Below are 24,272 nucleotides of genomic sequence, written 5' to 3' on the forward strand. Positions count from 1 at the left end.
GCAGCGTCTTGATGGAACTCAAAGCCTCGTAATGCTCAGTGAAGGGAGGAAATCATCTGGGTCTAAGCGTATGCGGCGCGGGGGGATTTGCCACTGCGCTCGGCTATAGATTACAGAGGTCTTGTCAGACTGCGTGGCTCTGTAACATGATTATTATGACTATCTGCCGTTCCTTTGTCGGCTCCGAGGGCCGTGGCACCCGGCGTGGTTTAAAGCGTCTCGGGGGCAGCGGAACGCCACGCTCCAAACAAAAGACAATCTCAGCTGTTTCAAACTGGCTTATCGTTGCCAGTTTGTCGTAACGTCTTACTTAACATCTCACAGGCTGCAACATCTGCTGCTTCAATCTGTCCTCCCTCTGGGACATGCCGTCTTTTTCTCCCTCTATCTCGCTCTTGTTCTCTCTCTCTCACTTTCCCTCATTGCTCTCATTTTGTAATCTCTGTTTCTCTGTTGTTGTTGTGTTGTTGTTGTTGAGTTGTGTATCTTGTGTTTTCCCTGCAGGATGTGCTGGAGGCTTCCGGCTTCACTGTAGGCAAGTCTCCTACAGTCCACAAGGACAAGCTGCACCCCTGCAACCTGCATCTGTCAGGAGACGACGCCTGCATTTATGTGAGTAGTTGGTACTTTAATGAACGCTGGAATGTGTATATGTAGAGTAATATGTATAGTCTCCTGTATGTTGTACGTCCTGTTGTCCCTGTAGTACAGTAGTTGTGTCTGTATACTGTGTTACTGTCTTAGTTTCCTCCAAGCAGGTTGTTTTCACCAGTTAGTCTGTCAGTCTGTCAGCAGGATCTCTCAAAAACCTCTGAACAGATTTCCATGACATTTGGTGGACAGATTCGCATTAGGTCGAGGAACAAGTGATATTATATATATTGAAATATTGCAATATTTTCCGTGGTATCGAATATAAACCTTATAAACCTAAGATTGCAATACATAGACTTATAAACCTATAATCTGCTAGTGGTAGATCAAGTTGGTTCCCTTTTCCGCAGTCAGCCCATTTTCCTGGAAATGGCAGGAATGAGCAAATTACACCAAATGGGCATTCTGTTTGCACGATAATATTGAATATAGCGATATTTTGGCGGGACAGCATCACACTACATTTGTATATTGCCCAAGCCTAGTGATTAGTGGGGATCCGGATCTGGGATTTCAACCTTTTAACTATGAAACCAACACAGATAGAGACTTGATTCCAAATCCTAAGGGGATGATTGCAGAGTCAGGAAATCAATTTAACTTCAAATTGAAGTGACAGGAATGATGTGTTTGGGTGGAACAGCAAGTTGGGGAGTTTTTTAGCGTTGGTGGAGGTTTGTGCTCTCACTCTGCCTTCTAGTTATCAATAACCTTCTGCAACAATGCCACCAGAAGTAATTGTACTTTTGTTGTGCTTAGTGATTCTGATTATGCATTATTAATACAACACAAAACACAAAAATTGGAGAGATTGTATCCCCAACCAGCAGGGGGGCGGACCTGCGGTTCCACTCTGGTACCGAACCGCTCGACTCTCTCCGGGTGCGAACTGTCATTTTATTCTTACATTGTCCTCGCTGCTGAAAACAGGAAATACTGCGACTTGTCATTTCTCAAGCGTCCCTCTCCGTCCTTCAGGTGTCCCGCCTCCTGCCTCCTGATCCCAGACCGCCGGCAGCCAACAAGAGGAGCTGTTCTGAGGTCAGAGTCTGCGGCCTCATTAGCTGAAAGGCTTGTGGAGTCTGTCGGGGGGGGGGGGGGGGGGAGGGGCGAGGGGGTCTTGTACCTGTCAGGATGCTTCATGTCAACAACCGGCTATCCCGACGTGACCCTGGATGTGTCATGTTTTCGTCAGACCTTTGTGCCACTGAATATCCCTCTATGGAGTGGGGGGGAGGGAGGAGCAGCAGATATGTAGGCCTGTTTGTCTGTTTGACTGTGTGAGTGTGTTTGAAAATGCTGGTTTTGTATGTGTGTTTGTGTGTTTAAGTGTATAGAGCCTCAGATCTTACTGAATGTAAATACGAGTCCGTCGGACTAAAAGAACACGAGACGCAGTTGAATGGTGTGTTTTTACCTTGAAGCCCATCTGGCTGCCCGGCACCCTGGGGAGACACACTGCTAAACCAGATACTGAAAAAAGATATACTGGAGCTTCTGGAGGAAAGTGGAGTAGCTGCACAGACATTTTTATGCCTTTTATTACAGATATATTAATAATAATAGCATAATGATCTAAGTGCTAAGTTCACAATCAAGAGAAATAAAAGAGTGAACAAATGACCTAGATCAATAAAACAGAAGGACAATGAGGTGAAGTAGTGATTAAAAAAATTAAATAAAATGAAAATAAGTAGTTCAAGCCACAAGGATACAACAAAAGGCATAAATAACAGACAAGGCAAATAACAGACAAGGCAGCAAGAATAAAAATAAATGCGTTATTCACTACTTTTATAAGTCTGTTTGCAAATGCTATAAGAAAAATAAAGATGTGATTATATTGTCAGCAAAGCCTCACAGTGTGCGGTTGGATAATTTCTTCATATGGACTATTTTGTATTCCTGCGACCAACCACCTGATTATAAGTGGCTGTCTATGAGCGTCTGGACTACTCGACTCTTCAAGAATACAAATGGATAAGAGCCAAAGATTATAAAAAGGCGTTACCATAAAAGTACGTTTTAAGAAGTGATTTAAAAGACTGATTCTATCTTGTGTAGTATAGTATGTTATGTAGTCAGGGTGGGAAATTACCACCAGCCACCAGACAAATGCTGGTAAAGGTAAATTTTGTTCACTCTAGTAGCCACTTCTGCAGTTAAACAGCCATTGTTCAGCAGGGACGGGACGATATATCACAATTCAATATATCTCAATACAAAAATGTGACAATACGTATTGGCGATCAGAACAATGAATGGTGATATCAGCTCCATGTTATTCTGCTGTCAGGAACATGAATGGTGATATCAGCTCCATGTTATTCTGCTGTAGTAATCACTAATGAGACTCTTGACCATCACAGTTTCACAAGCTCTCCATCTAAATTATATTATTGTCACTTTGTAATGACATTTTTAAATTGTTGTTTACATTCTAGCAGCCAATGGCATCGCTAGAAAGATTTGTGTCTCAGAAATAAACAGAATTCTGAACTTTTATTGATCATATCGTATTCTGGTTGTATTGAATCCTGAAGCTCATATTGCGTATCCTATCGTATCGTGAGATAAGCAGATCGTCCCATCGCTAATGATCAGAGGTCCTACTCTATTCTAGAAATCATACTGGACTCATGAAATAGTGAAAGCATGCAGGCGGCTTCTAATCCTGCCTTTCCAACAGCGTACGATTGGCTCAGTCTCGTCCTGTCAGCGATCTGTACTGCAGAAGCTCTGCAGGCGGCTCCGCTTCACAGCTCACACACGGTTATCATTAACACGTCAGTATGCACATGTGACAGTTACTATAGCAGGAATACCCAAGAGGCCGTTCTTCACTGTGGTTATACGATATGAGGCTGCACCTCGCACCGTCAGGATCACCAAACTACCTCGGTTTTACAGCAGGTGTTCTGTGGCAGCGGAGCGTTATTCATTCACTCTCCTCTGCCACGTTGTCCCAGACCGTCTGGGGATTTGAACCGCCGAACTTTCAGTTACAAGTCGGCTTCTCTGACCTTGAGGCGGCCTCCACTCCCCCGGGTTATGAAAGCTGTTAGTGGAGTTTGTCAAATTGAAACACTTGGTCTCTTATATAACAAGTACTTACAATTTTGATTATATAACTGCTGTATAAAGAAGTAAAAGCAATACGCTGGGGGAGATGCGGGACAGCAGGGTAGAGACCGTCTCGTAACTGGAAGGTCACAGGTTCAATTCCTGCAACAGTCATGTTTCCTGTCGAAGTGTCCTCAAGTAAGAAGCCCCGCCTTCTCATTCATTTTGAGATACTCTGGATAAGAGCGTCACCTGAAGGCCTTAAATACACATATAAAATAATACGTGGTGTGCATGCTGTGGTGGCGCTTGGTTCTGTTGATCGTTCAAACTAATTCAGTCAAAGCCCCTTTTAACAAGACCAGACTCCTATCTCTTTGAATGGGGAGTCGTCTGTGTACATACATATTATCATTTGCATTACATATTTACAAAAAACGCTGAATTATTAACAACACAGAGTCTTAAAATTTTTTCAACAGACACAGAAAAATGTCTTTTTTCCTCTTACTGATGTTCGTACGCGGCTCCATCCACTGCTTCACCAAACAGTGAGATTAACACATTCAAGACTAATCTGGTTTACGGTTTGTCATTGTATCAGCTGTCAGCAGTGATGTCATCAAGCAGTCCACAGTAGGGAGCTGACAGTTATGTTATAAATGTTTTATAATATATAATTGTATATAAAACAGTTGCTGACAGAGTTGATGTTGCCCCCAATTTGCGTGAGTTGTTGTAAATAAAGTTCCATGTGTGTGTTGATTGGCCACTTCTGCTGACGACACGTTTTACGTTGTCGGAGCCGCCATATTTAGCGTTATGGATTTTCCCATTCAAACCTGGTAGAGTGCACTGTCTGTGTATATAATACTGTTTCTGATTCAGTTTCATTCGTCCTCAGGTCTCCAGGACAGCCAAGGTCCCGAAGTACACTTACATCCCGCTGGGCGACCTGAAGCCCGGCGCCGTGGTCAACGTCTACGGAGTCGTCGTCTTCTTCAAGCAGCCGTTCAAGAGCCGGGGCACAGGTCAGTTCAGGAGCATGATGGGAAAATGAAGGGTTCTGTTCCAAAACACTATAAATATTTTACAATAAAATCATTACCTGAAGGTCAGCATTCTGTAAAAGTGCTGCCATTTTATTAAGTTACTTATTTACTTTAAATTTTTCCAAGTGGTGGAAAAATACAATATAACACACTAATTATGTCATACTCTGTAACGTTCTAGTGAGAACTGTGTGTCAATGCAGTGCTGAATAAATACATGAAGGAGGAGTAATGGCTGCCGCTGGCCTGCTGGCCTGCAGCCTCACTGTAGGAACAGTTGGCACAAAAGACACTCACAAATAAAATAGTAAACATTTTAACCTATTGGTTAAAAAAGCAGACGGATTCTACCGCTTGTAATCCAATTTTAAGTAGCTGAAAATACATCGATATACTGTATTTACTCACTGGCCAGCTAAACCACTTCACCATGTCTGCATGCTTTATATACTGAGTTACTGCCACATGATTCGCTGTTTGGAGGAGCAGGATATTTGTGTTAACGAGCATGTGTACCTAATAAAGTGACCGGTGAGTGTATTTAGTGAAAGTAACGTAAATAACATGTTTAAGCATTAAAATACAAATCTATAAAAAAAATATGAACATTCGTTTAGTCCACGAAATTACGGAGCGGGGAAGACGGAGAAGTTGTGAACGTAACGTCTCTCCGTCAAATTTGTGAAAAAAATGAACGGCTTCAGGCGTATCGCAGGCTAACGTGGAAAGGTGTGAACGAGGCCTCAGACCCTCCTCAGGTCTGAGTCAGTGTGTGGCAGCAGCCTCCGGTCTGAGCCGTGTGATCTGACAGACGATAAGGGGGTTGGTCTGAGTGAAGGGTGTGTGTGTGTGGGTGTGTGTGTGTGTGTGGGTGTGTGTGTGTGTGTGTGTGTGTGTGTGGCACTGTAACATGTTGTCATTAACTGATCCTCAGAGGTCCAGTGGTCCAGAGAGGTTAGGATCAGTTAATGGGCAGAAGGAGGTTTTTGTCTTTCCAGGAGAGAAGTAGAGCAGAAACCGTTCACTCTGCTGGTGTTTGGAGTGCCCATTATCCACACTGCCCCCCCCCCCCCCCACACACACACACACACACACACACACACGCATGACGCCTAGCATGGTCGCAAAGCAGCGGCAGAGAAAAACGTCTCCCTCGCTGGGAAAACACTGGGAGGGCTGCATGGCGGGAGGGGGGCGAAGGCGTGTCAGAGGTCGGGTGGTAATGAAGACAGGAAGGGCGATTTGAACTTTCCCGTCCAAATTCACTACAATTTTCTCTCTAGGAGGAGAGAGAGGAGCAGAACAGATGAAAAGGTTGCAGATTATTACTTAAATACACATCTGGTTTGCAAACGGGGTTTAAAAAGTGAATTGGACGGCCTGGTTCAGATACTCATTTCTCTCATCACTGCACACAGACTCTCAGGACACTGCAGTAATCCACTGAACCATCCTGTTTAGTCGTTTACTTCATTTCCTTGTAAACCAGCTGTAACACACTCTGCTAATACACTCGTAGAGCATGGAGAGTCATTTTGGGTTGACCTGCGGTGCGGCTAGCGGTTAGCGTTCGGAGATCCTGTTGTCACAGTTATGAACGAGGAGCGATGCAAGTGACAGTAAAGCAATAAGCAGCAGCCCATCCAGTTCCTATTGTCCTGCAGCGATGTGCCAGAAGAATGGAGTGTGTGTGTATGAGTGTGTGTATGAGTGTGTGTGTGTGTGTGTGTGTGTGTGTGTTGGAGGGGGGTTAATGAAAAGCCAGCAGCAGCGGAGGCTTTGTCAAGCTTGGATCCTGCTGGTGTCGATTAAAGTCGAGAGCAAACAGTGATATTAAGAAGTCCATCTGATCAGACACAGGAGAGTCAGCACACACACACACACACACACACTCTGAGACACACAAAATGACACACACACACACACAAATCATTCATGTGCAAGAACACGCAAATACAAACGCAGACATACACATAGACACATAGACACAAACACAGACTCACACACACATACCTTATATGAAGACACACAAACAGCTACAAACTAATACACACAGAGACCCATACACACACACACACACACACAAACACGCACTTGTGCAGACTTACTGTACACACACACACTGGCAGACGCATTCACAGACCTACACTTTAAAACACACAAAGAAGCACACACACACACACACACACACACACATAGCATTTCTAATATGAGTATGTACTATTATTCAAATTTGTTTATTGAATTTTTCAATTACAAAAAACATAATACACAGATAAATAGGACATAAGGAAAACCAAGGCATGAAGCACAAAATAATAAATAAATAAATAAATAAAGAGACACAACAACTAAGAACCTCAAAATAACATCCACAAACATGACAGTAATTAACAGGAGTATGTACAGCAGTAGAGCAGAATCACTGACTACTTTTACATGGACGGCAACACGTTTCTGACGGGACGTTCCTCTCCCACAGACCTCTGCACCACGCTGAAGATCACCGACCGCTCCAACCAGAAGGTCGGCTGCTCCGTCTTCTGCGAGAAGCTCGACGATCATCCCAAAATCTTCCAGATCGGAGACATCATCCGCCTGCACAGAGTCAAGGTACAGCCGGGGTTAAAGCTGGTCTTATATTGGCAAACTTATATTTTAAACCTCATCTTATATTTTCGTTGTTGGTCTCGGGACCCTCGACTTTGGGACGACCTGCCTGAGGCGAGCAGCATCAGCATCATCTTTTAAAATCACTTCTTAAAACCTATGTCTATAGACTTGTTTTTATGTGATATTTTTAGTATTTTAGTATTTAACATTAGCATTGTTTTACCCTCTGTTCTTATCTTTTTGTCTTCTAGTCCCTTCTTGTTTTTACTTGTTTAAATTTGTTTTATCAACTTGATGTTTGATTTTTAAAGCACTTTGTAAACTTCCTTTTACAAAGTACCAAACAAATTAAGTTTAGAATAATAGTAGTATTAATAATAATAATAGTTCCCTTTTGATTTATCAGTGTATATACTGTATATTTACATTTTAGGCATTTACAGTGTTGCAGCTGAACCAAATTTGTATATTGTAACACAAAACTTTAGTACCTATTGCACCATTTCTTGCACCTTCTGATGGATGAAAACAAAGCACAACATGATATTTCCAAACAAACAGTATTGTCAATTATAAAACTTCCATGCCAACAAACAGCAGTTTACATATTCAAACCATATTCATTTTGGAGAAAATTGTGGCACTATTTTGAACTGAGAATATGTAATATACAATAGTTACAGGTGGTGATTAATATCTAGAATAATTTATGACAAATCCAAATTCAGAATAAGTAACTATGTAAAACATCTCTCTCTGCAGACTCAGCTTTTCAACGACTCCATCACTCTGATCAACACCTTCGGTTTCTCGGTGGTGACGTTTGACGGGACGGTGGGCGGGGCCGTGGAGCCGCGAACCTCCAGCCGCTCCTTCCACTTCGACCAGGAGGACCGGCGGGCCGTGGAGGAGCTCCGGTCCTGGGCCGCCAACCAGCTGCTCCCCCCGGCTCCCACAGTGCCTCTGTCCGCCGTTCAGCCCAAAGTCTACTTCGACCTGACCTGCCAGCTGCTGGCCAAGGCCCCCGTCGACTCCACCTGCACCCTGCTGAAGGTAGGAGACGCAACTTCATTCAATAAGTGGAACAAATCCACAGGAACTTCCAAACCCACTGGACAGACTCAGAAATACATGGCCATCAAGCAAATCCTGGAAAGGTGATGTTTTGGAGATACAAGGTTTTGACCTGACAGTGACAATATAAAACATATCAGCAACACCTTGACTAGCACATTTCAGTGTGGGGAACCCAGTAGACTATATCAGTCTACAAGGGACGGGACGATCTATCGAAATTCAATATATCGCAATACAAAAATGTGTCAATCCGTATGGTGTGTCAGGAACATGAATGGTGATATCAGCTCCATGTTATTCTGCTGTAGTAATTAGGGATGCACCGATACCGATACTGGTATCGGTATCGGTGCCGATACCAGGCTAAAATGGAATATCGGTATCGGAGATTTTACCCAAGACTAAAATCTGATACTGAAAGCCATGAGTAACATGTAAGAAATAAAAGCAAACTGTCTTGACTTTATGCATTTGTGGCACATAGAAGCCTGTATTTCTCAAACAGTGGGAAAAACAAAGATTTTATCTCAATCATTTTGTCCATTGACCCCAAACTAAGGAAGTAAGCCTGCACTGTTCAGTAAAAGTAACGGATCGGATCGGTACTCAGTATCGGCCGATACTTAAACTTTCATACTCGTAATCGGTATCGGCATTGAAAAAGTGGCATCGGTGCATCCCTAGTAGTAATCACTAATGAGACTCTTGACCATCACAGTTTCACAAGCTCTCCATCCAAATTATATTATTGTCACTTTGTAATGACATTTTTAAATTGTTGTTTACATTCTAGCAGCCAATGGCATCGCTAGAAAGATTTGTGTCTCAGAAATAAACAGAGTTCTGCACAGTCAGACTTTGTTGTCACTGAACTTTTATTTATTACATCGTATCCTGGTTGTATTGATCCTGAACCTCAGATCACGTATCGAATCGTATCGTGAGATAAGCAGATCGTTCCATCCCTCCTGTCTACATACAGACAGCAGACTCTACATGTCAGTCTACATATAGACAGCATGGCGTAGTTAGAAAGATACAGAAAGTGCCTTGATCTAGTTGTGTAAAATACTGAGAGGCTGATTAAAAATAAAGTCACAAAGACAAAAACAGGTTTCTGCAACATCACAGCATGTCAACAATAATATTCTGGACAAAATTTGGAAGCAAATGGAGTCGGAGGCGTCCAGCAAAGATGCTGAAACTGACTCACTGTCTGTTAAAAAGACTTAAAACATTATTTTTCGTTTTTTTTAGCCTCCAAACCAAACACAAACACACACATATACAGCAACACACACACTCAACCGTTGACTTACTAGCCCGCTCGCTCGCTCTCACTCTCACACACACCTCGGGGAGTGTGTCTTCATTTGAATCTTTCCTATGCTGCGTTCCATATATTTCATCATGTTTATTTATGTCTTAATGCGTCTAACGCTGCCTGCCGGTAAGCGATAGACCTGCAGGCCTGATAACCTCTCTGTTCAGACAGCAACATGACATTCACCAGGAAAGAGATAAAGAGCGTCCCGGGGCTGTTTTTAGTGGGAGCTCTTCATTTGTTATTGCCATCTTGTGTTTTTTTCCCTCCTCTTTGCCGTCCTTTTTACCTCAGGTGATGTCTTCTTGTTGTAGTTGATGTCACTGTGACTTGTTGTCTTGTTTAGTAGCTGTGCTCCCGTCTTCTCCCTCCATTCACATCCCTTGTGTCTCCATCCCGGTTGCCCTCAGTCTGTATTTGTCTTATTCAACATGGGAAATTAACTTTTCAGTCCTCTGGCCGCAGCGTCAGGTGATTTCATGCATTTCACCAGGCACTTGCACTATTCTACCTGCCACATTGTTTTTTAGAATAGAAAATGAACCTCCAAATGATGGTTGGTTGGCTGCCAAAGTAGGTGGTGGAGTAGATAAATTTAACAGGATTTGGCTGGCGATTCCTGGTTGTTTGCCAGCCGCGTCTCATTGCCTTCTTTAGCGGCTCGGAGCCAGCCTTGTGTATTAATGTGTAGTTGTTCGGGCCTGACAGATATATCAGAGCCATATATCAGGCCATATTGGCCTGTCACAGATATATCTGTATACTGTGCCCATAATGCACTAATGAAAATTACTCGTGGTCAATCGCTTACGGTTCAGTTCACATTTAATCTAGACTTCACTTTATGGTTAATCTCAAATTTACTCTATTTTAGGGGGGAAATCTGCAGAAAAACCCAGTGTGTAAGGAAGAGCTGGGTGATAACTATCAATATAATATCGATATCGTGATCTCAGACTAGAGATCCTCTGGGATTTTAATATTGTGATTTAGCTTAAATGTTGTCTTTTCCTGGTCTCAAAGGCTGCGTTAGTTATCTTTTACTGTTGTACAATTTTCGGAACTTATTTGACTTGTAGAGTTCTAGAGTGAAATGAACACCGAATGTCTCAACCTGCTTCTCCATCATGTCCACATTACTACTAATACTCATTTCTCAAAATGTTCTCATGTGTAAATCACCAATAGTCATCTCTAAAATATCGTCACATTATTGATATCGAGGTAGTGGGTCAAAAATATTGTGATCTTTGATTTTGTCAATATCGCACAGCCCTAGTGAAAGTGGTATTTGGAACTCTGTTTTTTGAGAGGGATATGATAATGTAATGTTTTTTTTAGGATTGATTTACTTTAAAGTTCAACTATTTGTCATAGAGACTCTGAGAGACAAATTGGAAAATATTAATATTACTCCCTAATTACTGGCGTTAGTTGGGCCAGTTGGACTGTAATAGCTGTATAGTCAAGGAGGGAAGGAAATTACTATCAACCTCCAGCCAAACGCCGGTTAATTGTTAGTTTACTCTACAGGTAACCAACCATCAGTTTCAGTCCTGTTCTCTTCTAAACATCTATTTGCTCGGTAACATAGTTAAAGTGTCAGGTGAATTTTGGGATTTACCAGACACTGTAGCCTTTACACCAGTGGTTCCCAAACTTCTTCATGTCCCGGACCCCCAAGTAGACGCTTTAAACCACGGACCGCCGTTTGATAAAAGTTTTCTCCCAGGAAATCCCATCAGAGAAGTTCTGCCGTCCGGCTCTGCTGTAAGTGGGGAGATAACTGGGGAGAGAGTGAAACCTCTGATAAGAATAGTCATTATTATATATTATATGTTATACACTCTCAGTGCTAACAGTGAATTCATTAATAGTGAAATTAAACTAATCTTCACTTTGCTCTGGACCCCCTGGAACCCCTTCAGGGACCCCTGGGTGCCTGGGAAGCTGGGGAACCGCTGTTCTAGACCAGATAGGGCTGTTCGATTCCAGAAATTTTGGAATCAACTCCGATTCCGATTCCAAGTATTGGGAATCGACGGAGACGATTCCAAGAGTTGATTCTAGACAAAACATTTTTTATTCTCGATTACAAAAACTAAAACATAGCAGATCTTGTAAAATGAACAGTGCAATTCTTTTGTCTCAAATTTGATGTCTTACCTTGTTATCATCTCTCTCTAAACTAAAATACCGATGTGTGTGGTGTAGAATTAGGCATTTTCTCAGCAGTCAGCGACAGTGTCTAACACCTGGTCTAATCTCTCCCTCCCCTGCTCTCTCACTCTGTTGCCAGCAAACTTGAGCCACTTGTTCACTTATCAGAATCGGCAGATACAGTTTCTCTCTTTCACTCTGGGATTCACTCGTATGCGCGTGCGGGGAATCTACATTTTCTATACTGTGTGGAATCGACTCCATGGCTTTGGAGTCGATTCTCGATTCCCAAATGCCTGGAATCGAAGAATCGAGTCTTGTATCAAAAGTCTTGTATCCTGTCCTGGTCAAGAGGTTGCAAATTGTGTTTCTTAAATCTTGTGTCTTGTTGTTATGGGCAGGTTTGGGACGGGACCAAATGTCCTCACCCTCTGCTGAAGGTGACGGCGGAGCCAGGCGTCACAGAGGGATCTTCCTCCGTCTCCAAGGAGCGACAGAACCTCGTCGCCAACGTCCTGGTCTACGATAACCATGTTGAGTTCGCCAGGCAGCTAAAGGTCAGAGTTCATCGACACAGCCCAAGGCCTTAATGCATGTAGATGCAAAATCAAGGTGTAAGCAATTTATCAATACACAGGATCTGCGATTGCTTTGGGCCGTTCGATTGTTTGGGCGTTTGCACCCGTCAGCCACAGTAATAACAGATACAGAAGTGTGTTTATGACTGGAAGGTTGTCAGTTCGAATCCCAGACCCAATGTGAACATCTGGTCAGTGAAAATGAATGAGAAACGCTCTCCCTTCCCTTAACAACTACTGCTGACGTTCCAGTGCGGCTGCTCAGTGGCCACCAGTAGGAGACTGTGGTTGTACTGGGCAGCTCCCAGCTAGGAATATGTGTAACTTTCTGAATGTGACACAAAGACTTGCTGAGAAAGAGCAGACAGCCTCAGCCTCAGTCAATCTTCCCTGGGCAAATCAAAGATGAAAACAGGTCTTCTATCTTTGCTGAGATTAGGGAGTAATGCTGAGGGAATCTCTCTGACTTAAAACCACACCAGCTTAGGCTTATGAGCTACTGACTCCACAATGATTTTGCTTTGATATGCATCAGTCAGTCATACCAGAATACAGCGAGCAGACCATAGCGTTTGTTTTAACCTGCAGGCAGTACCAGATGGGTGGGCGTTACTGCATCACGATAATTCAGATGGTGTTTGGTGAGATTTTTCCTTTCTTCTGTTTATTTCCTGTGATTGTTCAAAATATCTGGCACTCTGGCACATTGTGTTGGTCTGTGTGGCAAACCTATCCATCAGGGACTAAAGTAGGACAAAACTAATGATGTTGAAGTGGTAATTTGCGAGATCCTTTTTAGAATTTAGTCTCCATCTTTATTGCTCAGCGCTCATTACTGTGGTGTTTCTGCACTGCTTTTCCTAGAGATCACCTGCCAATCAAACAGTGTGGGCGGAGCTTGGATTTTCTGTTGCTGTAGTTTGAGTGTCTCTTTTCTTTGTCTGTTCAGCCATGGTGGCTATCGCTGCTCATACTAACTACCCAGTTCTTCTTCTTCTTCTGTTTATTCCAAGCAAACCGGAAACGTAAAACGCATCACTTCCCAGGAAAGAGCTACCAGACACCAGCAAATGGATCACTGTTGAGTTAGAGCAGAGAGAGAGGAGCAGGACAGACATTTACATGAAAATGGATTATTACTTTAAGTATTTGCTAATACTGTTTGACCCGGCCTGTAGCCGAGTGTGAAGCAAGAGGTGGAATACATGCAGAGCAGGACCTAACTTTTTTACTGACTGATAAATCCTGAACACAGCAGCCATTTTCACTCCTTCATTAGCCAACTAGGTTTCTAGAAAACAAAAGGACCTCCAAATGATGGCTGGTTTTCTGCCAAAGTGACTAGTAGTGGACAAACTTACCAGCCGCAGTCAGAATTGACCAGCATTGACTGGAGCTAATTTCAATTCCTAACAGTTTTTTTCCTGCCCCATCCTTCCTTACTGTATAGTAGTACAGTTTTGACTTCTTTCCTTTTGCTTTTTTTCAAACAGTTCTCTCTCTTTCTGCTCTACAAAACACAAATACAGTTGGTTCCCTGGTGCTCAGAGCGCCTCGGGCTCACCTCGGATTCCCCCTCGCTCACAATAATAGCTGTGAATTTTTAAAAGCGCTGCAATCGTCATTCGCTCATTTCCATCTCATGCCGTCTCTCCTCCTCGTCCTATAGAATGTATAATTCCCGCTTTGATCCTCGTCGCTCCTCAGCCATCTTCTTTATCAGCGGTGCAGATAGGGCGATATTAGCATACAGTTGTGTAATTGCGAGACTCGTTAGTAACCCCTTCCTGAGGAGCGTCTTGTTTCCGACGCGGCGGTGGATGTGGAGGATGTGGTGACCTCCCACTCCGCCTCGATGGGACCACATCAGGGTTTTTACCTCTTCATTTTCTGTACATTTACATTTTGCATTGTAGGCGTTTATCAGGCGCTCTCATCCGTGACGCCTCCCGGCGAGGGAGCGGGTCGCGGCTCAGCGTCTTGCTCAAGCACATTTCCACGGGACAAATGGCTGCTGATGGACACGCATTTGCTGCTGCGGGAATCGACCCTGTGAACCTCCGGCTACAGGATGGTCCCTCGAACCACTTGGCCGCGCTAATTTGCGTTACCACATTTTGCATTCTGGGTAGATAGATAGATATTTGTATTAACGTGTCCCTCCTCAACACAGATTGTGCGAGGTAAAGTGCAGAAGTGCAGGCAGAATGCAGACGAGGCAAAAAAAGACAATACCAACTGGGAGGAACATTCACTCAGAGTTATAAACATTAAATAAGTACACATTACAAAAATAAAAACAATACAAAAGCGATATTGGAAAGATGTTACAGACATTAGGTATAGATGAAAATAAAACCATTGGGTTGTTTTATCAGACACATAAATAAATGTCTTCTAGGTATTTAGGAATGTGGCGTTTATCCAGAACGACTTATGAGTGCAACACTAAATTAAGTTTCATTTCCTCGATCACCAACTTTAGAAGGAACTAATAGTAAGGAGGTCAAGGGGTCGCGTCTTAATGCCCAGACAAAATTCCAGTCATCCTAGAATGATCATGTAAGAGAGAAATACAAGGGACATATGTAAATTAAGAGGTAAGGAGAAGAGGAAAGATCACTAAGTAATCTATAGCAAGACAGCAAGTGATAATATCTGTCTTGAATCATCCTTTTAGGACTTTGTAATAATGACGGCCTCTCTGTACTTCATCCCATTTATTACACAGTTACTTGCCAAAGATATTAATCATTTGACATGAAATATTGATCAAAAATGATATTATTTGAAGCTAAAGTAATTTCCAAGCTTCTGCCAAAGACATAACCTAGCAGAACCGCAACCATGGCAGCAAAAACTAATCCAGGAAGATGACTACTTGTGATCAGTTTTGTAGCATCCATGTGCTGCTTAATGAGATTAAACCTACTTGTTGGCTGGTGATTAAATTAACCAAACATTCCCATGTATTGTAAAATGAGACGTGCTGAACAGCTAAGTGTTTGTCTGCAGTAACCAAGGAGAGGCGTCTTTTTAGCATAAGTTGGCACCAGTTAATTTTCCCCCACGAAAATATCTAGGGATCGGCTATGTATCGGCCCGGTCCGTCCGTTCATCTGTCCATCTCAATATCTCACACACCACTGATTGGATTTTGACCAAACTTTGGGAAATGATGTGTGTCATTGCTCCATTCCAGCGTTTTCAAAATTACACTGATCACCCTGAGGGGGGCGCTACAACGATTGTTTTAGTTGTCTGTACGCCACGCACAATATCTCAGGCGATGCTGTTTGGATTTTGAGGAAACACAGGGGAATGATGCGTCTCATTGCTCCCTGTTGGCATATTCAAAATTCATTTTCAGAATGTCAAAATTGTCTGTATATCAATCAGGAAACATGAGGTAACATATTTTGTACTTATTGCAGCGTTCGTGGGAGACGACATGTTTACTGTCTACTGGTTTGATTAGAAATCAACAAAATGGAGCGGAGACTTCTTGACTGCAGAGTGATACGATTAGATGAGAAACAGGGATCTCTTTTTCAGAAAATAACAGACCTCTGTGTGTTCATCGTCCAATCAGAACTGAGTATTCAACAAAGCTGTGTAATAACAGGCTGTGAATAATGGGGCCGGCATCAGCAGCAGAGAGCCGGGAACAATACAGCAGGTGATGAGCGGCATTTGACATGTCCATGCTCCTTTAGAGGCAGCAGCTGTGTGTGTGTGTGTGTTTGTGTGTGTGTGTGTGTGTGTGTGTGTGTGTGTTCGCTTTGTCTTCTTATCTAGTGTGACTTTGTGACCGACACAATGTGATTCTGTGTTAGAGACCAGAATAAAGATGGATGTTCTTCCCCGATACATGCAATCACACTCACACAAATACAGTCTAAACACACAATTCAACCACACACACACACACACACACACACACACACTTGCTCTTAACATCAGAAAGAGAGAATTCCATTCCAAACAGACTGGATTGGATTGATGTTTCCAATATAACAGAAAATCAATGGCTGTAAATCAGACTGGACACAGTAATTCCTCTGTTCCTCATCAGATTTCCTATCTGGTTTTCACTGCTATACAGGGTGCAAAGTAAGGTCTGGAAAGTCTGGATAATGCATGTGGTAATTTACAGCTGGCTAAGTTTATGAATTGCACAAAAAAAATCTGTAAAATAATAGAAAAAGATTTCAGTTGGGATGTGGGATTCATTTGTTGTTGTGGCAGTTAATATTTAGCTTTAGAGTGATAATGTATTGTTTACAGTCAAATTTTTCAACCCACTTACACCCACACAAATAGACCAAAACCTTCAAGCAGTGAAGAAGTCAAAGTCTAGAATTTTAAAATGGAAAATGTGAAGACAGTAGATGTGACAAAGGGTTAGCAGTAGCAGTAATGTTGTGTTAAATGAGAGTTCAGAGGGCTTTCTGTTATTTTTTTTTAAATGAGAGTGCAGTGTGAGCAGTTTGTTCCTCTGTGGGGTGGCAGCTTTTTCCAGATGCCAAAATCACTCCCAGGAGTTCGTCCCACAGATCCGTGTCTGTCTCCTTTTCTTGTCTGGATTGTGGTTTGATGTTGGACCCGCAGCATCTCTGCATCCTGCCTGTCAGTCAGGAGTGTCAGCTGAGTTCAACACTTTATTGAACTGTCAGAGTTTTGAGGAGAAGCCAATAACTTTGTCCTCATAATGTTTGCATTTGAACTAAGATGGAAGGTGCAGCTCAAACAGTTGTAAAGAAGTAATATAGGACAACGCTAGTGATGTAATTCTTCCTGTGATTTCAGCCATCCTTACAAGATAACCCCACTACACAATATTACTCCCCATGATTATAAAGGAGTTGTTTAAAGACTTACTGAGCAGGATTTTCCCCCTTGAAATAGCATAATCTCATCCAAAAATGATCCTTCTCAATCTTTACTTATGGTCCATTGGTGTGACAGTGTGTGTGTCTGCAGAGAGCCTGCTGCCTTCTGCCTGGATCTTCTTATTTCTGAATGTTCGGGACGTTTCTGACCTTTTGTCAGCAGGTGAGTCCTGCAACCAAGACCACTGCTGAGTCCTTTTATATCTAAAAGCCTCGCTGGCTGCGGTAGCGGTCTGAACTCTCATACAGAAGAACTGGAGTTCTGGTCAGAGCGAGTGTGTGTGTGTGAGCTGCAGCTAGCTACCGCTGTTAGCATAACTTTGTTGTAGTAGAAAAGCTGATACCTAGCTAGCTAGCTAAGCTACCTGTCCCACAGAAAACAGACCTACTCTGCGTCACTCTTCATCCTCATCCTCATCCTCTCCATCAATACTCACCAACAGCTGAAATCCAACAGATTCACTCTTGTTTTGGAACGAGCCTCGTCTGCTTGGTGTTTCTCCTCGCTGTACTTGCGTTTTGTACCGTTCTGGTAACTGTGTTCAGGGGGCGTGGCTTCACGTCTTGTTGAGCTAGAGAGGAGGGGTCAGCTTTGAAAGTCGTGTTTACAAGCCGCAACCGTTTAAAATCCTACTTGGCATGTCTATGATTTTGGAAATTCCACCTACAACCTTTCAGCATAAAACAGCCTGTGTGGATGTTGCCTGCTGAGAACACAGCAACAATCAAGATGGGATTTGTTTTTGTTTTAAATTACCTTGCAAAGTATTGGGCAGACTGTCGAGCCGGGCGAGGCTAGAAGTGTCAGAGGACAAGACAGCCGAGCTTATTTGTCCTTTTGCTGTTACTGCTTTTACTCCTGTTACTGCCACCCTGTAGTACTCACAGATAACATTGTTCTAACGCCACTAAAATCACTGAATTACGGCAGTGAAAATGACATTTCCTGACCTCCTACAGAAAAGCTAATCCCATGCAGGCAGGGCTGTTTGTTTCCACGTGCCTTAAACCCAGGACTTTGTCTGCAGATTATGTTTGGGTAAATGAGTGATGGAGCATTGACCCTTTTCCCCCTCGGTTCTGGAGCTTGAAACAACCTTAGATCCTAAAAGCCTCGGGCCTCGGCTCGTTTGAGCGATGGCGGATTGCCTTGCTCGGCTGTCACATCAGCTGTTAAAGCACACAAACTAACAGCATCGGCTCCGTCTGTGTCGGAGGAAACGCTTTTAGATGTTTGGGTGTGTCAGCATGTCTTGTGGTACAAAATTGCCGGATGCTCTCAGCTACTTAGCTTTGTGTTGTGAAGGCCACAGCTCATGGCATCGTGTCAAAAACATTCTTGATGGGCAAAGTGTTATCTTTCAAGCTGTGTGTGTGTGTGTGTGTGTGTGTGTGTGCATTCACCTCTTGCAACCCACCTTAAATTTAACAATCTTACCATTTGCTTAATTTGTAAATATTCTGCCCAAGTAATGCTGATTTGTTCTGATTAGTTTTCTTAATTAGCCTTGTATCAAATGAACTGTCAGCTGCTGTTACAGACTCGGTTCAAAGCTTCCTCTGGGAAACCAGGCAGGGATTATTTCACTGTTTCAGCAGCTCTCGATTTTGCCCTCCAACACAAATTGACACTTGACCCTGGAGGTTTAAAGGGGCTTTGCAGAAAAACAAAGCTGGTTCATTATGTGCAATTTGTCACACATATCAAAGTGCTGTAAACAAGCTTAAACAAATTCATTCGGCCTGAAAATTGTTGAATTAATGAGTGTGAAGTTACTCTTTGAGCGAGGTCAAGTCCCGCTTCTCGTATTTGGCTTGTATCCGTCCTGCATTAGTGCTACAGACAATTCTTTCCTGTATAATAGACACACACTGGTGTGTTGTAACACAGAAGTGTCTCTCAACCGACTAGCTTCCATTCCTTGTCACTTCCAATGATTGAGAAGTGGACAAAACTAGATTTTTCCAAACAGTTGCTGCACAGTCCCACGTCACATAGATGGGAACAGAGGGGGAAGACGCAACCACAGAGCAAGGAAATGTGTAAGAAGAGTCAGAGGTGTGTGAAAATTCACTGCTAAGGAGATAGATTGATAGTTAAAGTCAAATTTTCACACTAAAACTTGTACTTACTTTTATTAAAGACTGCATTAAATGGCATCTTTACGTCCTGGGTTTGATGCTTTTCCTGTTGAAACAGGATGTTGGGGGCGGGACTTAATGCAGTGAGGGATCATTCAGGGTGTCAGGGAGAGAAAGGCAATTTTATTTGATGGGAGGGGTGGAGGGGCGGGTTTGTTTTATTGGTTAGAAATCTATATTTTTGTGTCCTGGTGCAGCGTGATGTCACCATGAGAGATACTCTGTTTTCCAGGAGGTAAAAGTAATGGGAGTTCATTTCATGGAGACTTTAAGTAGTTACTGCTCAGTAAAGAACAGACATGAGAATTTATAGAAAATACTTTTCTCGTGGTGTAAAGCGTGATGTTTGATAGTGTTCAGTACAGAGGAGTGAGTCATCACTGACTGAATCCTGAATCAATTCAAAACCTTATTACCAAATATCTAATGAGGTAAAGACTGTAGAGAAAGGTCTTTGGTTGAGAATTAATTACTGAAGACCTGGATAAAATAGAGCTTAGATGGATGTATCACGGGTGAAACGGCCCTTAGATAGGATTTCTCTGACAGGAGTCGCTTAACGCCTGTCAATCGATTCAACACACACACACACGCTCAGCCTCTCCACAGAACACTAGTATGAATAGAAATATTTCCCCCAATTACCAATCTCCTCTGGTGAATCATCAGAGGTATTGTGTGAAATTGACTGAGGCGTTTCTACAGAGAAGAGGGTTGTTAGAGGAGAAAAGGAGCCCATTAGGATAAAAGGAGGGAGGAGGAGGAGGAGAAGTGCTCATCCTCCTCCGTCATGGATTCCCCTGGCTCCACACACACACACACACACACGCACACACACACACACACATTCACACACAATAGTGATGAATACAATGTTATTAATAATGAATAAACTTTTATATAGCACTTATGTAAAAGCAGCGTTTACAAAATGCTTTAAAGGAAGGTATAAAAACAAAGAATAGTAAAATACATAGTGGGGAGATAAAAATGGGAAACATGATGAAGAGAAAATAGGATTAAAGCGGCATTATTCCAGATTTGTATGTAAAAATCCAGCTGTTTTATCACAAAATGTGGCAAACACACACATACTGTACCTTTGACTCTTGCTGACACACACAGACATACACAGGCACTCACATAAACATACACACACACACAATTAGGCTAGCTAATTCAGTATCATCTTTTAAATCGCTTGCTTTTATTTGTTTATCTTGTCCATCAATAAACCCTTGTCCATGTCCTTTTAATTATTGTGTTTGTGTTTCCTCTTATATCTCTTCTACATTTCTTATCTTTATGCCTTCCTGTAAAGCACTTTGTAAATTCTGCTACATGGATATATTATTATTATTAAGTTTATTATGCACACATACCTATATTATACACCTATACGTGTGTTTTCAGCCATGTTAGCTAACAGCAGGCGTCCCGCTCTCCTGTCGCACTCCGCCGACATCTTGCTCTTTCTTCATGATGTCAACACAGCAACAGACGCTGCATGCAGTCTGCAGAGTTCAGCTGCTGTGTTAAAACACATTTCACCTGCAGTCAAACGTCGCTCCCACACTGTGCTTCTTATATAATAGTTGACTACTATCGTATTTTCCCCGGGCGGAGCTCTTCTGGCCGTTCCTCGGTCTGGACTGAAAACAAAAGCTGATGAGGCGTTTTCCATCACGGCTCACAGTCAGCCAGCAAAGTGTTTCTCTTTAATCTGCTGTTGTTCATCGTATGGTTTGTTCTGTGTTTTGTTCCTCTCACACTCTGTAAAGCACTTTGTAAACTCTGTTTTTAGGAAAGTGCTATATGAATAAAGTTTATTATCATTATTATTATGATGGTGATTACATGCTAGTGTATGTAAGTAAAATGTATTTGTAACGTTACAAGACACAGTACAATAATTAAACAGCAACTAAAGAAATATAAGTTGACGCAGACATCCTATCAGTACAGGACAACAAATACAGCACAAGAGACAGACACACATTTGAAAATGATAAAGGAAGGTCATCTTCATTGTTTCATTTTCATTTTAGTGGACTCCTCCTACATCAGTGATGGTTTTTATGTTGATTGTTATTTGCTGCTCGGTTGTTGTGCATTTGTGTGTGAAGTTTTCACCATGCAAACTGCTCTGGTGAATTACAGTCTGCGCTGTTCAGGCTGCAGAACCAGAACCATGCCTGTCTAATATTTTATAGTACTGGAAATAAAGATACGGTGACATCCTACACTCTTAAAAAGTAAAAGGCCTTTGAGGAACATTTGGGGGTTATTCAGATTACAGCCAGTGGAACCCCTTCAGAAACGGTTCATGCACCCTGATGGTGCTTCCATGAACCTCTAAGGGTTTGTTCAGACTGCAGGCAAATCCAATATGTTTCTCAAATCTGATCTTTAGGACTGACTCCTCCTGCACACTGTTATTTACGAGTGATCGGGTTGGATTTGTGTGTTCAGGCAGCGTTAAGCTATCAGCATCGGTTGCTGTGGTAACGATGAGGCGTGTGTACGTACTGATGTAACTGATGGTAAGTTTTTCAAATACGGAAACAAAACAAAAAGCTGCAGATGTATCCAACGTCAGCGACGGAGGAGATTGATGTAAGCAGCAACCTTTTGTTTTCATTCTCCATTTTCATTCCTGCCGCTCTGGAGATGTGATGTGTCGCGCTCTGAGTGACGTAAAGGACAGTTTGGGAACCGTTTTGAGTTGCCAGAGCGGTAAGACTGAGACGCATCTGTAGAAATCTCGCATTTTAAACTGCATACTTAAATCTGATTTGCAAAAATCGGTTTCCATGTGTGTTTTTTGCTGTTCAGATTTTAAATCAGTCCGAGTCCAATCTGGATATGCCAAAAATCAGACTTGGGCTGGCAGTGTGAACATAGCCTAACATGCCTAACGTACCGGCCTCTTCACAGAACCATAAAGGAATATCTTTCTAGCGAGGAACCAGTCAGCTCATTGGCTCCCTTAGGATGTTTAGAGAAAACCCCCGATGCAGCCCGAGTTTGACAAGTGTAGCTTCTCTCTCTTCAGGCTTCTGTTAGCTTCGCCTCAGTCCCATCACTGTACCCCCCCCCCAATCCCCCCAGTCTCTCTAACTCCCCCTGTCTCTTCCCATCTATCCCTCCATCTCTTACCTCAATTCCTCCTGACTCTACCATTCTTCATTTATCCATTTATCTCCTCCTCCTCCCTCCATCGCTCTCTGTCACAGCAGAATCTCCAGCACAGATGTTTACCTGGTTACCTGCTCTCTCCGTCTCTCCGTCTCTCCGTCTCTCCGTCTCTCCGTTTTCCCTTCCTGCTGAACTTGCACCTGCCTCAGTCTGAATCCTCTCCCCGCCGTGCGCCAGGCCTCGCTCAGAAAAAAAAAAAAAAGTTGCTGTCATTTTTGCAGCTGAATTGCTTCTGAAACACCGTCCACGTGAGTCGCAGTTGATCTAGGTTTGCAGGCTGGTGTTCTGGATTTAGTAAAAAGGATTTAAAGTCATAGCTCAGCCTCTTGGTTGTTGACACCACACAGACACACACACACACACACACACACACACACACACACACACATTTGCATGCATGCAGTGCAATAAATTGATTATTTAATGACCTCATGACGTGAGTGTTTTGAGTTAAACCACCAGGCAGTACAGAATATTTTACTAATCTCCAAGATCTGATGTAACTCAGCCTGTGCTGTTAGAGTGACATCAGGCCTGTGTGCAGATACATAGAGATTGTAGACTTTCCATGTTTCACTGCATGCTTGCTGAACTGCTGCTGAACTGCTGCTGCACTTCAGCTGCGTCCCCAAGAGGAAATGTTTGGAATCACATTTTGCTCTTTGTAGCCGTCACAAGCTAGAGGGAACGGTCTGGTAACTAGGTTTTTGAGAGACACAAGAGTTTTGTGACAATGTAATGATTTTGTTTGGCTGTATGATATTATGGAAAGAATTTTCTGCAGTACTAATGCAGGGACAGTTAATGAAGGGGCTACTGCAGTATTACTGCAGGACAGATGCAGAATATAAACCCTTTTACAATGTGTTTGGAAATGATTTTTAACTACCTTATGTATTTTCGCAAAACTATGACTGCGCTCTGAGACATGGACTATGTACAGGATCTGAACTTGTTTATATAGCTAGCAAAGCTACACAGATACTTTTGGTCTCGTTTGCTAAAAGTTAAACTTCTGTCTTGGCAACCTAAATGCTAAAAACATGCTAAGCTCTCTGAGCTGTCAGGAGCAGCCAACAGCGCGTGCTTTCTTCTGAAAATAGCCAGAAAAAGAAGCCAGCGCTGTGAAGAGAAGAGAGGTTTCTGCTGGACTGGTCTGTGGTCCAAGATATCATGTTCAGTGTCTTTTACACAGATTAGATGGATAGCAATTTCAAAATAGGTACAATGATAGCAGCAATTTGCAGCAAATATGGTGATGAAATCTGCCTGACTGCATATTTCATCACTGCTGCTTTGGTTTTTATTGCTGCCTCCTTAAAGACTGGAATAAGTTGCTGCCATTGATCATTCGGTTAGCAGTGTCACCGACACTGTGCTTTCCCACTGTCCAACTCATAACTCCCGTCCATATTTCATCTTTATCTCACATGGAGGAGCGAGTAGAGCTTTCCACATCATGGAGTCTTTCGGGGGTCGGGCGCTAACGCGGTACGATCTTCCTCCCACACATCAGCCA

The 24,272-nt window shown here is 42.7% G+C and overlaps 1 protein-coding gene across 1 annotated transcript in view; it reads left to right on the forward strand.

The window, feature by feature from the left end:
• The window catches only part of pot1 (protection of telomeres 1 homolog), a 72,002-nt gene that overhangs the window by 23,253 nt on the left and 24,477 nt on the right, over positions 1-24,272 (forward strand). Inside the window, exons 5-10 of the mRNA XM_071915203.2 lie at positions 505-612; positions 1,633-1,695; positions 4,622-4,748; positions 7,252-7,382; positions 8,145-8,435; positions 12,345-12,500. Of these exons, the coding sequence (XP_071771304.2) occupies positions 505-612; positions 1,633-1,695; positions 4,622-4,748; positions 7,252-7,382; positions 8,145-8,435; positions 12,345-12,500 (876 nt within the window). The remainder of the gene's footprint in view (positions 1-504; positions 613-1,632; positions 1,696-4,621; positions 4,749-7,251; positions 7,383-8,144; positions 8,436-12,344; positions 12,501-24,272) is intronic.

Source organism: Centroberyx gerrardi, chromosome 4 (genome assembly GCF_048128805.1).
Source record: "Centroberyx gerrardi isolate f3 chromosome 4, fCenGer3.hap1.cur.20231027, whole genome shotgun sequence".
Taxonomy (NCBI): Eukaryota; Metazoa; Chordata; class Actinopteri; order Beryciformes; family Berycidae; genus Centroberyx; species Centroberyx gerrardi.